Raw genomic sequence first — 16,282 nt, forward strand, 5'->3', positions numbered from 1 at the left:
GCAATGGCAAGATGGCTGATGAGTTGTAAAAGTTGCCTGCTAAATTGCAGATTGCTTATTATTATTTTATTTATTTGATTTGTCAATGGTTTACAAGATAATAGGTATAAGAATAAACATGAGCATGAATGAAATGGGTACGAATAAATGGGGACAGTAGTACAGGGACGGGAGGCATGATGGTGCGCTTATGCATGCCTTACAGACCTCTTAGGAATGGGGTGAGGTCAATAATAGTCAGTTTAAGGTTAAAGTTATGGGGATTTGAAGATGTAACAACAGAGTCAGGTAGTGCATTCCAGACATTATGACCACTCTGTTGCTGAACAACACAACAAAAAAAGATTGTACACAATTATAAGTTCCCTGTAAGAAAAGATTGCATTACAGGTGCCTTTGCTAGTTTTAAACTTATCGCTCCAGTCCAGTCCAAAGTTAAAAGTTTCAGAAAGTTAGGTTTGTTTGCTGCAGGAGGTTAACTTAGGTTCTCAACCGGATACCCTGCCTACACCAAGAAAACTGCAAACACTTTTGTGGGAATACAAAACTTTGCCTTAAGTTTAATCCGGTTTCTTTCCCTGGCCCTTTGTGGGGAAGTTTTACAAGGGCCCAACTTAAAACGCAAGGAGAAGACTTTAAAAAATACACAAATTCTCAGCCGGGGAATAAAGGAGGAAGCGGAGGCGTTATAAAAAATGCTTCTCTCACCTTAAAGGCGGAGGGAAAGGAAACTTTAAAGGAAACCATTCGCTCCCCCGAAAAAGCCGGAGGGAGGGGGGGGGAAAGAAAAGGGCACTGGGAAGCCGCTTCCCTGCCGACCCGAGGCACTCACCGTTGACTAGGGAGCCCCTGCTTTTCCGGGCCAAGGTCTGCTGGATTTGCCGCTGGATGCGGAGCGACTTTTGCGCTTCGGCTCTCCCGCCCGACAACTTCGACGGCAAGGCGAGCGTGGAACTGTCCTGCTCGTCCAGACCCTGCTGGCCCAAGACGGTGCGGATGTAGCCGGGGTCGGAACTGGAGACGGGAACGGCCATGGTGGCTGGGCGAGAGAGCGGACCTTGGCGTCTGGAGGGCAGTTGTCGGCCGCGCTCGGCCGGGACGGACTGAACTGGGCTGGGCTGGGCGACCTGCCGAGGGGGCTGAGCGAGTCTCCACCTTCTGGCGGAGGAGCGCGGCGGCAACAGCCGGCCCCTCCCTTCCATCCACCTACCCACCCCGCGGGAATCTGCCGGCCGCACCCGCAGGGCAGCTCCGCCTCCCGCGCCTCCTGTTTGGGCGCGTGTCCCCATTCATCCAGCCGGTTCGCGAGTCGCCTCTGGCACTCCGGGAACTGCGGTGAACTTTCTTTGCAATCTAGTGGTGGGGCAGGTGGGGAAGCAAATGGCAGGCGGCCAGAGTGGGGGGGGGGGTCTTTGGGTCGTTACTCAGGAGCAAGTCCCGTACACCGCGCCCGTCTGGGGCTGGGTGGGCCCGGATAGCGATTAACCCTTTGCTGGGAAGGGTGAGGAAAACTCGTCCTTGAAACGGGATGACCTGAGAATCTACCCTAAGCCCAGTCAGGGTTTTACGTTGTGTAAATATAGGTATGCGGTTTTGTGTTGTGTAAATATAGGTAAATATAGGGACTCGGTGACTAAGGCGTTGAGCTTGTCGATTAGAAAAGTCGCCAGTTCGAATCCCTAGCGCCACAAAATGGAGTGAGCTCCCCTTACTTGTCCCAGCTTCTGCCAATCTAGCAGTTCAAAAGCGTGTAAAAATGCAAGTAGAAAAACAAGGACCACCTGTGGTGGGAAGGTAAGTGCTCCTTTGGCGTTTAGTCATGCCGGCCACATGACCATGGAGACGTCTTTGGATAGCGCTGGCTCTTCAGCTTTGAACTGGAGATGAGCACCCCCCCCCTAGAGTCTGGAATGGCTAGCACATATGTACTAGAGGGGAACCTTTACCTTTACCTTCAAATGCAGGGAGTCCTAGACTTGTACAATGGAGCCCAACATTGTTGTTGCTGAGTGAAACATCGGTTAAGTGAGTTTTGCCCCATTTTGCGATCTTGCCACCGTTGTTAAGTCAACCACTGCAGGGGTTAATTTAGCAACAGGCTTCTTGAATGAATCTGGTTATCCCGTGGACTTGGCTTGTCAGAAGGTCGCAAAAGGTGATCGCATGACCCCCAACACACAGCAACGGTCAGAAACAAATAGTGGCCAATCATCTGAATTTTGATCATGTAAGCAGGATCAACGGTGATAAGTGTGAAAAATGATCGTAAGCAGTGGTGGGATTCAAAAAGTTTTACTACCGGTTCTGTGGGCATGGTGTGGCTTGGTGGGCGTGGTAGGGGAAGGATACTGTAAAATCTCCATTCCCTCCCCACTCCAGGGGAAGGTTACTGCAAAATCCCCATTTGTTCCTGATCAGCTGGGACTCGGGAGGCAGAGAATAGATGGGGCCAGTCGGAGGTGGTATTTACTGGTTCTCCGAACTACTCAAAATTTCCGCTACTGGTTCTCCAGAATTGATTAGAATCTGCTGAATACCACCTCTGGTTGTAAGTAACTTTTTTTCAGGGCTGTTGTAACTTCAAACAGTCACTAAGTGAACTGTTGTAAACCAGGGACTACCTGTATACTCTGCACTTCCTCGGGAGTGCTTTTGTTTCTTCACCTGGTTGATTTCATCCTCTCCCCCCCCCCATTTTAAATTTAGGGTGCGGGGAGGGAGGGTGCGGGGAGGGAATTTGACTCTGCTAGTCAAATTCCTCTATGTATCTAATGAAGTGGCCTGCAGCTGACAGAAAACGTAGCTAAGGGTTGAATTGTAGGGTCCTTGGTGCTCTCTGAGGTTGGTGGTTTTCTTGCAGACGTTTCATTACCAAACTAGGTAATATCAGTGCACTGATGATGTTACCTAGTTTGGTAATGTAATGTCTATAGGAAAACCTACAAGCTCAGAGAGCACCAAGGACCCCACAGCTAACCAACGGTTCGGTCTTTTAATAAATTATGTTATTTGGGAAAGTTGCCATCACTTTTTAAATGCTGCCATAGAGTAGCAGGGCTCTCCTCTTATAACAACCTCTTTTTCAAAAGTTACACCTTCCCCAACATGGTGCTCCCATCTTTCTCTGTGAGCATTACAAAGTGCAGCACCCAGAAGTTAGACAAACAAGTCTCCTGTAATGGAGCTCTTTTCCTTCTATAAATTAGCTGGTTTCACCACTTCTAGTGTAATGGGATCCCACTATTTATTTACTGTATAAACTGTCAGTCCCGGATCTGCTGTATACGTCAACCTTTGGCTGCAGACTCAGTAGCCTTAACTCTTCAACTAAATTCAGGTTTATAAATAATCTGTTAAATCAATTTAATATGAAAGAGCAATTGGTAGTTTTGTGGCAACATCACTAAGTAATACCTTAGGACTCGTGGGCTGCGGGCCGGATGCGTTACTTAGTAAAGCTAATAGTAAACAACAGTGCAATCAAGGAACTACCAAGACCACTCCCACAAACACTGACAAAGCAAGCCACTAATGTATAAAATGTGAGTAAACCCTATTTCCTTACTAGCATGGATGATGCTACCTAGTTTGGTAATAATATGTCTGCAAAGAACACCCTCAAGCTCAGAGAACACCAAGGACTCCGGAGTTCAACCTACAAATATTCTCTGCTATCGGCACCAATTATAATGCTGTGTTGATATTGTAAGAAACAGTTGCCATCTTTTGAGCTAAAATGGTTCGAGGGGGATATCAGTTTATTCCCCAAGCTCTGCAGGGAGAGAAACAATTTTTATTATGTTCATCTTTTCAAAATAACACCGATGAGTTTTTCACACTTGGATTTGTAATTTTTCTGGATTACAAATTAACATTTTCAGTAAACTCTTATCTGCTGTGATGCAATGCTTACACACAGTTTTTTTGTCTGTGACTCAGGAAGTTTCAGGTGAATGCTAATCCATGTTTGGAAATCTTCCAAACTGGTGTCAATCTCTTCCCTACCCAAAAAGGAATAAGTGTTGAATCATTCCTTTTTTTGGTAGCGTTCTACGGATACTCTTGCATACCTATTGTGGGTAAACACTATTTTTTTCTTGAGAGTTGCAGATAGTGGCATTATGATTGAGGGAATGAGAACTTGAATAAAATAAGGATGTGAGGGCCTTTAAGATCAGGAAATGTGTGCTTTTTAAAAATTTCTGCAGGTTTTATCTTTACGTTATCTCCTTTTATGAATGTACACAATAGTTAGTTTTATTGCTCTTTTAGATATCGTACCTATATTTGATTGGATTTTATAGTTCCCACCTTTTTTTCTGTAAACCTGCCAAGGAATCCTGGTTCTTGCAAAGATGAACTGCAAATAAGTACAGTTTTGAAAGACCTGGAAACTAGTCTTCTCTTCATCAAGACTATACGGAAGAACAGAAAAACTGTGGATATGGAGCATATATTCATTGTACAAATCAACCCAGAGCTCTCATTTGAGGCACAAATGACCAAATGACCCTACTTCAGATGTTATGCAAAAACCCAGCTCTCTGGGTAAGGCTGGGAAAGAAAGAAAGAAAAAAGGAGGAGGAGGAGGAGGAGAAGAAGGAGAAGATAACTAGCGTCAAGATGGATGGGTCCAGTTACAGGTGGCAATGGAGGCACTATTGGAAGACTTGAAACCCCACGTTAAGGGCAGATCTCCATGGAGAAAACCTATCTCTGAGGTTGTTAAGAGTTCAGAATGACTTGATGGCATTGTAATCAATCACCATTCTTTGGAGGGGAATTTCTCATATTGGCAAAGGGTGACACAGCTCTCCTAGTGTTGTAGAGAAAACGTATAGAACAGGGGTGTCCAAACTTGAGAACTTTAAGACTTGTGGACTTCAACTCCCAGAATTCTCCAGCCAGCCATGCTGGCTGGGGAATTCTGGGAGTTAAAGTCCACAAGTCTTAAAGTTCTCAAGTTTGGACACCCCTGGTATAGAGTGAATAGAGTTCAATTCCTGAAGGAAAGGCGAGATGGAAATACAGGTGGTCCTCATCTTACAGCTATCCGTTTGATGACTATTCAATATTACAATGGCACTGAAAAATGTGACATAGTTATGATCATTGAAGAATCTCCCTAGTCATGTGATCAGGCATTTTGCAACTGGTTCATATTTATGAAAGTTGCCGTGTCCTGAGATCATGCGATCACTATTTGTGACCACCTGACGAATAAATTCAATGAGGAAGCTGTTACTAATTTAACAACTGCAGTGATTCACTTAGCAACTATGACAGGACAGATTGTAAAATGGGCTAAAACTCACTTAACAACTGTCTCGCTTAGCAACCGAAACATTGGGCTCAATTGTGGACGTAAGTCGGCAACTACCTATATAGGAATAAAAAATGACCACTTCCTATAGGGAGAGAGTCTGTAGAGATTCCCAGTACTCCAGGTCATGTTCCTCACTATCCTGTCAGAGTTGAAGAAGCTTCTTGGATCAGAAGCGAAATGTCTTCAAAGGAAAAAAAAAAACAAAGTCCAGTTGCCTCCTGAAAAAGTACCTTTGGGACTATAGGGAGAGAGATTTATCTGCTTCGAATGTTCTTCACTATACTTTATGCTAGCTGGATACCCTTGCTTCTATTTTTCACACTTAGGACTATTGTAGCATCCCCATGGTCTTGACAGACTCTCATTGTCATCATCACCAACAAAGTGCATCTGGAGAAATGAAGGCTACTGCTGAGGCCCCACCATGATAGTCCCTATCATGGTGGTAGACCTGCCCCTGAACTTTGAACGTTGGCATAAAATTTCCTTCCTTCATCTCTCTGGCTCCAAAAGACGCCATTTTGAAGCATCCGTTGTACTTCTGGGCAGCAGAAAGACAGTCTTTTCCCTTTAACTGGTGTTATAGTAGAAGGAACAGAGGAGGTCAGTGTAAGAAGTGAGTTGGGGCTGGGACACTATGCAGGAGAAATTTGCTTTACGATCTGTTGGCTCAGTGGTGGTTGGCGATTGAAACACATAAGGGAATATCTCTCCCTCCGCCTTGAGTTCGGAAGCAGTTCCATAGATGGAGGGCATAGACATTTTGGTGAGGTAGCAATGTTTAATACTGTAAGGAGCCCCAGACTGCTCCTGAGTGAAGGAGTGAAATGTCTGCCAGTTTGACCTGAGGTAACGGAATGTGAGGCAAGTGGCAGTTGGAACTTTTCTGGTGGGGAGGGGGAGTAGAAGGTCTAACTCCCTAGCATCAGAGCTTGTTAATATATTGTATATGAATATAGTGTATATGAAATACTAATGATCTGATGATCATTTCGAAAAACCCTTTCTTAGCGAGCACCTAGAAGCCAGGAGGAACGTACGTGCCAAATTTCACGTTTGTAGGCTTTATCGTTCTGGAGATTTTGTGATGAGTGAGTGGATTTCCCTTTTGTATTTATAGATGTAAATATTATGAAGATGCTTCAAATTTTCAATGGCCTCTCACTTAAGTAAAACAAAGTGCTTTTCTGGAATTTCTTGCTGTTTGGTATAAAGAAGAAAGAATGGTAGTAAATTAGATATGCATTTCAGAACTTGACTTTAGTCACACCGGGGCGGGGTTGGTAAATAGTATTCCATAAATAGAAAGGAGAAAGGGAAAGCCTGCTTTGCATTGCACTGAGCCATATTCCTGTCTGTTTGCACACCACATTATCAGAACCAGTCTTGGCAATGAACCTTTCACTGACACCATGCAAACAAAGGAAAAGCCAGCACTGTTGAATTTGGAAATCACCTAAAGGCAAAGGTTCAACTCCAAAGGGAAAGTCTACCTGAATGCTTATGAACAATTCTTCAGACTAGAATATCTGAGTAATTACTCATAGGTATTAGAATTCTAATATTTCTTAGGTTACTAACTCAGGGATTGTGGTTGACCAACATAAAGCTGGTTTCTTGATATTTCCTACTTGTATTTTATTAGCTAATGGGTTCCTGCTCTGGGCCAGAGATTGGAGTAGAAGACCTCCTAGGTCCCTGTGATTTTATGAATGTGCTAAATTCTTTTTTTTCCTTTCAGTAGAAGAGAATATATAGAATGTAGAGACATAGAGATAAACCACATTTGGATAGGATCCAAAAGAGACAAAGCTAAGAAGGAAACAAAAAGAACACATCAACATCCACATAAGCAGGGATTAACACCAGACAAAGAAGCAGAAAACAATAACTTAATCAAGGAACCATCAAGAAGAAAAGCGCACCCCAGTTTAAAACTGGCAGGAAAAGCTACTGTATATAAACAGGGAGCAAACTCCATACTCAGTTGTGCTGATGTTGTTACTTAGTTGGGTGGTGAAATGAATTCATGGAAACAACCAACCTCACACAACACTAAGGATGTCACAATTTCTTTCTCTTTACTGAGCGGGCAGCTTTTAATAGCCAAGAACCATAGAATTTGAGGTTCAGGGTTGACTTTGAAAGATACTGGATAGCTATTGGATATCAGTTTAGAATTTCTACAGCCTGTCAGAAATGGCCGAAGGTCACCCAGCCAACTTTTATTTCTAAAGTGGGAATAGAACTCATTCCAGCTTCTGGCCTGTTGCCTTAACCAACTAGACTAATCTAGTACACACACACACACACACAAACACACACATTTTAAAGAATAGTAGCTTTAATAAAAATACCAAGATCAAATTTGCCTGGAAGTGCAGAATGCTGATTTTTGTACCTAAGTTTTAAAACTCTTAGCTGACAAACTTTCCCAATTCCCAGGAACTAGTGAACAAATTCCTAGTTTGAAAGATATCTGGATTGGCTGTAGATACGGTCAACACTTTTTTTTCTTTTATAGCTTCCTTTCTCCTAATTTTATTTCACAATATGGTACTGGTTAATGTTTTGCTATTATTATTTTTCGTTGCTTTGTTTGATCTGGCGTAGAGTGTAATGAAGGGATAGGAAACTCTACTCTAAATGTTGTTGCTGTGTTCCAAGCAGTTTTGCCATCATTCACGCTGGAGGGGCTGTTGGAAATTGTAGACCAGCAACATCTGGAAATGCAGAGGTTCTTTACCCAGGTGGACTACCCATGAGACTGAATTGCAAAGCATGAAAAACCTGTTTTGAATCTCACCTCACCCTTGAGTTCTCTGGAAAACCTTTAAGAAAGATTTATGCAGCTGCTGTCCCTTGATCTAACCGGTATGTTGGAAAGTAAAACTAACTTAACTTCTGGAGCTGCTATACAGATCCTAATTAAACTCTAATTAAACACTCCCTTTAAAGCGTTTAGAATTTTAAAATTTATTCAGATATTATTATATGAATTTGTTTTTGTTTGTACATTCCTTAGTTAGATTATATGAAAAAACTGAAAGGGAACACAGGATAAAAAAATATCCCAATAAAATAAAAATAGAAGACTGTATGAAGTCTCTCTCCACCCCCCACAGTCTTAAATGTTTTATAAGCAAAGGTGTTCTTAGTCTGAGTGAAGTAAATATGTACATTTTAGCCTTTTCTCGGTCTGCATTCTTGAAACAGCAGCAACAATTTAATCTTCCAAGATGGCTGTACTTCCTGTTCTGCAAGAAATAATGGACAAGGGGGAAAGAACAAAAGAATATCTACTTGTAGATGATTTATGTGGATGCATGCATTATATTTCAACAATCCACTCATAGAGGAAAGTTACAAGATTAGTGAATTAAATCTACGTTTGGAATATCCACTATAGAAAGCTGATATGTGAACTTATATATCCATTTTACAGGAAATGATGGATTGGAAAATGCTTTGCATGAAAAGAAATTCAATAATCACGCCCATTAAATTCAAAGCTCCGACCACAGCATCAACATATATCAAGGTTTTTCAGCTAAATGTAAATTTCTCAGACTTCATTCACAAGAACAGATGGAATCGCTGTTAGGATTTCACACTGTGAAAATACAGTCAAGGACCAACAAAAATACTTTGACATATTTCCAGACTAAACTCTACAGTGAATATTGATTACATGTTTTTACTAATGCTGTAGTGTATGAAGAACTTAAAAACAGAAAAGAAGCTCTATTGGCACCTTGTGGCTAATAGGCGGAACAGCAGTCATGAAAAGTGGAATTTAGACACCTGTTACTATAATATGGTGATTGAATCAAAGTATTATTTATATTTGTTTGCTCACTAAAATTGTTAATGCAATACATTTAATAAAAGTAACAAAGGGCAATGCAGAGGAAGAGGGAAGAGCAGTTTTGCATTCCAGGTTTCAAACAAGGCAAAGGAGCTCCCTCTGCACTGCCCTTTTAACATTTAACCCTTCATTGTCTCCTTTCCATCTCACTGCACCAGGCACCTGCTTCTCCCCCTTCTTTTTAAAACTTTTTTTTTAATATGAGGAAATATAGTTACTGCAAAGAACAAACTGTGGCTCATTATCCTGTTTTGAGTTAAAGAGGCCATGTGGAAAGGCAGAAGGTGGGGGAAATGCTGCTGGCTAACGGCTGCTCCATGTGGCCCAGTAAGAACGGCCCACAATACTGAGTTCTGCAGATCTCCAGAAGGTACGCAAGGCATTGTGAGAGGTGGAGAAGACTGTGGGGGACCCCAAGGAAAGGAAGCAGAACACAGAGGTATCTCAGGGGGTGGTGGAGGCCCTGGGAAGCCCAGGGCAGGCATCCCTGAGGCACCTCATGTGCATTTAACCACCCCTGCATTCGCACCTACATTTGTTTAACATATGCCTTGGGATGATCCAGGATAAGGGCTCTTTTACTTAATGAGTTTCAGTTAACATCCTCCAACCTTACGACCAAAATGGGCATGCTCTATTATTGTCGTAAGTCAAGGATTACCTGTACATGACTTTTTGAAATTGAATCACACCCTAACTTTTGGAAAACTATAGATAAAGCAATGCATATCCTATGGCTTCAAATCAATTCTATGCATTTAATAAATGAGTATAAAAATCTCAATAGAGCCAACGTATCGTACGAATATGATTGGCAAGTTCTTGTAAAGGAAGTTAATGGTTGAAATATCCTGATCCCAAAGTCCGGGGCTGTTTTTTTAAAGGCTGTTTTCTATAACAATAAGAAATCATTCCAATATCTCTTAAACTGATTATTTTTACCTTAAAGTTGGGGTTTCCCCCCAGGAAACTCTTAATAATAATTTTATTAACCCTTACATTTAAACAGATAAAAACTAATACGAACTACACATTAAAAAAATCTATAATAATAGAAACTCTTAAAATAAACATTTGAGTCTATTGTTCACAAACATCCTTCACTGTATCCAAAGTTAAGGTGTGTCTTGCTCCATTTTGTATTAGTAAGTCAAATTAAATGCTCTTCTCTATCTGGTTCCCTCTAGCATCCAACATTCAAATTCCTATCCAGATGTGCAGTACCTGAGTATGAAGCGTTTTCCCACAGGAAAATTCTTATAATTAATTCCCAAATTTTATTTCAAAATTATCTGGTCCCCTAGTCTGTTTGTAAATTTCTGAAGTGCTCTTTATTAAAAAATAATAATTAAATCCATAAATTTATCTTTTAAACTTCTTTCACTAAAGATGAAAGGAAACTTAGCCAGTACTATGAAAACTTGCTGGCCCAAAACTCCTTAATCGATGAAAAACAATTAAGAAGCAATTTCCAAAGTTGAGGAAGAAACGAAATTAGTCATACTTTGTGTTTTTATAGGCTAAATTGAAATTATAAAAGCTGAGTTGAAGTCAACTCCAGCCACTCAACTCATGAGATAATTGCATAAAACTTATTGCAGTTTACTCATATGGAATGTTGGTCTAGACTCTAGAGCAGTGTTTCCCAACCTTGGCGAATTTAAGTCCTGTGGACTTCAACTCCCAGAATTCCCCAGCCGGCTGGGGAATTCTGGGAGTTGAAGTCCACAGGACTTAAAGTCGCCAAGGTTGGGAAACACTGCTCTAGAGTGAAGTGGGCAATCTCATGATCTCTCCTTTATCTGCAGAGATTTTAACATCCAGAATTTACCATTTGATGCCAGTCTCCATCACTGTGCTACCCTTATTCCTTCGAAGATATCTAGCTCACCATGACTCCTCACTGGAAGTCTTCAATAAATTCTTTATGTTTGATTCAGAAGCCTCCCTTTCTACGACTGTTTATCAAGATGCATAAAAGGGAAGCTTAATATTTCTTCCATAAAATTGCCACGCCATCTTTGATGGCGCTGTAAAAATGATAAATTATAGCTGTGAAGACAATTAGATCAGATTGTCTCATTACCCCAATCTTACAGACTGGCTGTTTAATCTTAGCTGAACGGTAGCCAATAAAGTCCTGTCAGAAATAGGACAGGGTCCAATTAAAGTCCAATCTTGGGAATTTGCATTCATGACAGAATGGATACTTGTACATATGAATCTTATAAAATGTAACCATGGCTTTATCCCATGGAAACATTAAATAATCATTTTTCGCCAATATTTATATCTTTCATTGCGCTAGATAGCATTACTTTAGTCTTCTATTTTTAAATTTCTAAAATAAATATCCTGAGTATTTGGGTCAGTTTGCTTCCTTCCCACTAAAGGTTGATGAAATGCAGGCAATAGTGTGTTAGCCTGCAAACCTGTCTATAATTTAAAGATATTAGAGTGCATAAAAATGTATCTGCTATGGTGGCATTTGTGATATACTCAACAAATGTGTGCAAAGTACCATCATTACTGTTAGCAGTGCATGATTCATATGACATAGCAACAGGTATGGCTGGTAAGTAAATCTGTACCTTTCTAGGATTTTAAACAATGGATGGAAACTAACCAAGGAGAGAAGCAACCTAGAACTAAGGAGAAAATTCTTAATGGTGAGAGCAATCAACCAATAGAATAATAATCAGAAATTGTGGGTGCTCCATCAGTGGAGGCTTTCAAAAAGAGATCGGACAACCATTTGTCTGAAATTATTGAGCAAGATGTTGGACTAGAGGATCTCCAATGTCCCTTTCAACTGCATTATTTTAAGTTCTATGGTTTAAAAGTATTATGCAAAAGCTTTGATTGATCAGAGCCATGATGGGTGGTGGAAATCAATTTCTATGAACCCCTTCAGTGATGGCATGTAGAAGATTGCAAAGTGGAATGCAAGAGGAGTAAATGGTAAAGATTGTGAATTAAAATATAAGAAATAAAAATAGTTACTGTGTGTGGTGGTTAAACTAAGTGAATGGAGAATTACACAATAGATTTGAGTGTAGGTGATCTATTTTGGAGTGAAGTTGATGAAGATATGGAAGAGCGATTGTGACTGTAATAGCTAAAATTTCACTGGTGAGTATTAGCTGCTGTTTTTTAGGCTAATGTAAATAAAAGTAAGAATCTATATGTTGCGTTTAATGCTCCAGTGAGTAGTAATAATGAAACAACCAGAGATGAAGTTGAGGAGGAAATTGTGCAACAGCCTATAAATTTGCCAAACATGATATTTATTATGTCAGACGAGGGAAAAAATAATAATTGAGACATTTGGCGATCCATAAATAAGCAAGAATGGCAACTGTTCAGAAATTATTTGATTAAGAAAAGTGTGTTTCAAATATGAGATTTACTTCTGTGAGTTTTTTGTAAATTCAGCAGCATAGACATGTTTTCTTGGTATAGAAGCAATCAAATGACTTCAGAGAAAGAATTCATAGGCTGTTAGGGTAACACCAAGTGCAGATGAAAAAAATGTTAAATCCAGAGAGATGGGGGAGTATTGCAAAGAGTCTAGCAACTCCTTCCTTCTCCCCTGAACCTCTGAGGTGTAAGAGGGAGGGAAAGGAAGACACGGGTGAATTTGCCATATTGTTATTATAAAGCTAAAGGTAAAGGTTCCCCTCACACATATGTGCTAGTCATTCAATACAATACAATAGTAGAGTTGGAAGGGACCTTGGAGGTCTTCTAGTCCAACCCCCTGCCTAGGCAGGAAACCCTATACTGTTTCAGACAGATGGCTATCTAACATCTTCTTAAAGACTTCCAGTGTTGGGGCATTCACAACTTCTGGAGGCAAGCTGTTCCACTGATTAATTGTTCTAACTGTCAGGAAGTTTCTCCTCAGTTCTAAGTTGCCTCTCTCCTTGATTAGTTTCCACCCATTGCTTCTTGTTCTACCCTCAGGTGCCTTGGAGAATAGTTTGACTCCCTCTTCTTTGTGGCAACCCCTGAGATATTGGAACACTGCTATCATGTCTCCCCTAGTCCTTCTTTCTCTTAAGCTAGACATACCTAGTTCCTGCAGCCGTTCTTCATATGTTTTAGTCTCCAGTCCCAACTCTAGGGGGCGGTGCTCATCTCCATTTCAAAGCCGAAGAGCCAGCGCTGTCTGAAGACGTTTTCATGGTCATGTGGCCGGCATGACTAAATGCCAAAGACACACGGAATGCTGTTACCTTCCCACCAAAGGTGGTCCCTATTTTTCTACTTGCATTTTTACATGCTTTCAAAACTGTTAGATTGACAGAAACTGTAATGGGAGCTCACTCTGTTATGTGGCGCTAGGGATTCAAAGCGCCGAACAGCTGATCTTTCTGATCGACAAACTCAGCGTCTTAGCCATTGAGCCACCTCATCCCTATTATTATTATAGTCTGTCTCAATATATACTGTATTCTTTTCATGGAATCATATTTTCTGATCTGGTCGATTTTTAAGGTAAAAGTAAACGTAAAGGAATCCCTGCGGATTTGACTCTACTAATTGTTGATATGGGGCAGTACTCATCTCTGTTTCAAGGCCATTGAGCCCAAGTCATTTCCCTGTTCATATGGCCAGAATAGCATTATGGACATCTGTTAATTTCCCAAATGGTATTATTTATTTACTCACATTCACATGGGTTTTGAATTGCTGGGTTCAAAGCTGGGGCGAGGATGGGAGCTCATCCTGTCATGTGGTGCTCAGGTCTTGAACTTGGGCTGCCGGCTTTCCAGCTGACCATCCTGGTGTCTTAACCACTGAGTCGCCATGTCACCCTATCCTGAAGGGCTAACAATAACGAAAGGGAGGGAAGACACAGGAAGACTTATAAGAGTCTGTAACTATATCTAGGGGACAGTGCTCATCTCTGTTTCAAAGCCGAAGAGCCAGCACTGTCCAAAGATAATTCTGTGGTCATGTGGCCGGCATGACTAAACAACGGCACAATTAACGCTGTTACCTTCCAACCAAAGCTGGTCCCTATTTTTCTACCTGCATTTTTATGTGCTTTTGGAATGCTATGTTGGCAGAACCTGGGACAAGTAACAGGAGCTCACACCATTATGTGGCGTTAGGGATTTGAACTGCTGAACTGCCAACCTTTCTGATTGACAGCCGCAGCGTCTTAGCCACTGAACCACCATGCCCCTCCTTAAAGAAATAAACAATTATTTATTTAAGGATAAATAATTAATTATTCATATTAAATAAATAATTAAATAAATACAAAATAAAAATAAATACACCTAGGAATAAGATATGTCAACATGCCAAGGGGAGGATGAATATGTCAGTATCTTCAGACAAAATGGCTGGCAAAATATTTAGTCCGACATATTGGGCACATTTTTGGTTTTGTGTTAAAAGTAAGCTTGTAATGCTGCTTGTTAATTCTTTCTCAGCCAAGAGGAAAAAAAGAGAGTAGGAGTCCACGCAAGATGTCAGGACCATGGATAGCTCCAAGAAAAGCTGAATCATCAAGATGCATACAATGTAATAGATCCCAAAAGATCTATTGAAAACTAAAATGATGCTCCAGGGAGGTCTTGAAGAATTCACCCTGAAAGAATTCAGTGGGACTTAACTAGGCATGCATATCAGAAATCCATGTTCCATCATTCTATAAAACTTAGGTAAAGGTAAAGGTTCCCCTTGCACATATGTGCTCGTTGTTCCTGACTCTAGGGGCAGTGCTCATCTCAGTTTCAAAGCTGAAGAGCCAGCACTGTCTGAAGACGTCTCCGTGGTCATGTGGCTGGCATGACTAAATGTTGAAGGCACACGGAACGCTGTTACCTTCCCACCAAAGGTGGTTCCTATTTTTCTACTTGCATTTTTACATGCTTTTGAACTGCTAGGTTGGCAGAAGCTGGGACAAGTCATGGGAGCTCCCTCTGTTACGCTGTGCTAGGGATTTGAACCGCCGAACTGCCAATCTTTCTGATCGACAATCTCAGCATCTTAGCCACTGAGTTGCCCTTCAAAACTTACTTGTGTTTAAAAGAGTGGTGGTTTATTCTTCAGGGCTGGAAGAGAAATAGTGGGCTTTCATAATCAACGTTGTAGCTTTGCACTTAGAGAGATCATAACCACCTTTTCAAAGACTCAAAGGTTCTCTTCTCATGAGATTGAAATTTAGCAATTATTTCTATAATTCGTCAAGAACCATTATTATCTTTGGGATCTACTGTCTCTTTTTATTGAATAATAAACTGAAGCCATTTCTGAATAATGATAGTCATGGGAAATCTTCTTTCTCCTCAGAGCTTGTCTTCCACAAACTGCTGTGACATATTGAGAGGCTTCTGACCTTATTTTTTTTCTACTTGGCATGCATGTTGATGTATGTTAAAATATTTATTTATAGATTTAAATTCCAGGTTTATTTTGTACAACTCAGGGTGTCTAGTACTATTTTTTAATGCAGTAAGCGTGTAATAACAAAATCTTGCAAGGATGAGTGCTTTTTCACACTACTTCCCTTTGATCTTTCAGACAACTAGTGAAAGCCTTGTGTGGGATATTTAGCACTAGCACTTAGACTGAAATACCGCTTCATAGTGCTTTATAGACCTCTCTAAGTGGTTTACAGAGTCAGCATATTGGCCCCAACAATCTGAGTCTTCATTTTACTGATCTCTGAAGGATGGTAGGCTGACTCAACCTTGAATCAGTCAGGATCAAACTGCTGGCAGTTGGCAGAATTAGCCTGCAATAATGCATTCTAACCACAACACCACCACAGCTCTTTATTTAGGTTTATTCAGGTTAAACTCCTGCCTCAGACTCAGTCCTCTTTTATCTGACCATTTTCTTCCTCCTATACTTCAAGGCCATTCCCTCTTCCCTCTACACCTTGGACAAATTTTTGGTAGTTATCTGGCCTGCCTCCTGTTCTCTTGACATCTCCCCATCTTGGTCTATTTAATTTTGTGTAAGAGGTTGACTCTGTGCATCCTGAGAGTTAGGAATACACTTTTACATGATAAAAATGGTGCTATGGCTTTACATAGGCCCAGGTCTGCTCATATCTGAAGACTCTT

At 40.9% G+C, this 16,282-nt stretch overlaps 1 protein-coding gene and 1 long non-coding RNA gene across 3 annotated transcripts in view; one reads left to right on the forward strand and one right to left on the reverse strand.

Annotated features, from left to right (window-relative positions):
* PKP2 (plakophilin 2) overlaps window positions 1–1,304 on the reverse strand; it is a 76,276-nt gene extending 74,972 nt beyond the window's left edge. For both annotated transcript variants that reach the window (XM_081956645.1, XM_081956644.1), the window contains exon 1: window positions 833–1,304. In XM_081956645.1, coding sequence (XP_081812771.1) covers window positions 833–1,289 — 457 coding nt within the window. In that variant the 5' untranslated portion in view covers window positions 1,290–1,304. The remainder of the gene's footprint in view (window positions 1–832) is intronic.
* On the forward strand, window positions 1,251–9,278 carry LOC309393998. Its single transcript, XR_014175675.1, has 3 exons — window positions 1,251–1,335; window positions 7,997–8,200; window positions 8,772–9,278. It is a non-coding gene; the product is annotated as an uncharacterized lncRNA (long non-coding RNA).
* Window positions 9,279–16,282: the final 7,004 nt, after the last annotated feature.

The sequence above is a fragment of the Natrix helvetica genome, assembly GCF_964273705.1.
Source record: "Natrix helvetica genome assembly, chromosome: 6".
NCBI classification, from domain to species: domain Eukaryota; kingdom Metazoa; phylum Chordata; class Lepidosauria; order Squamata; family Natricidae; genus Natrix; species Natrix helvetica.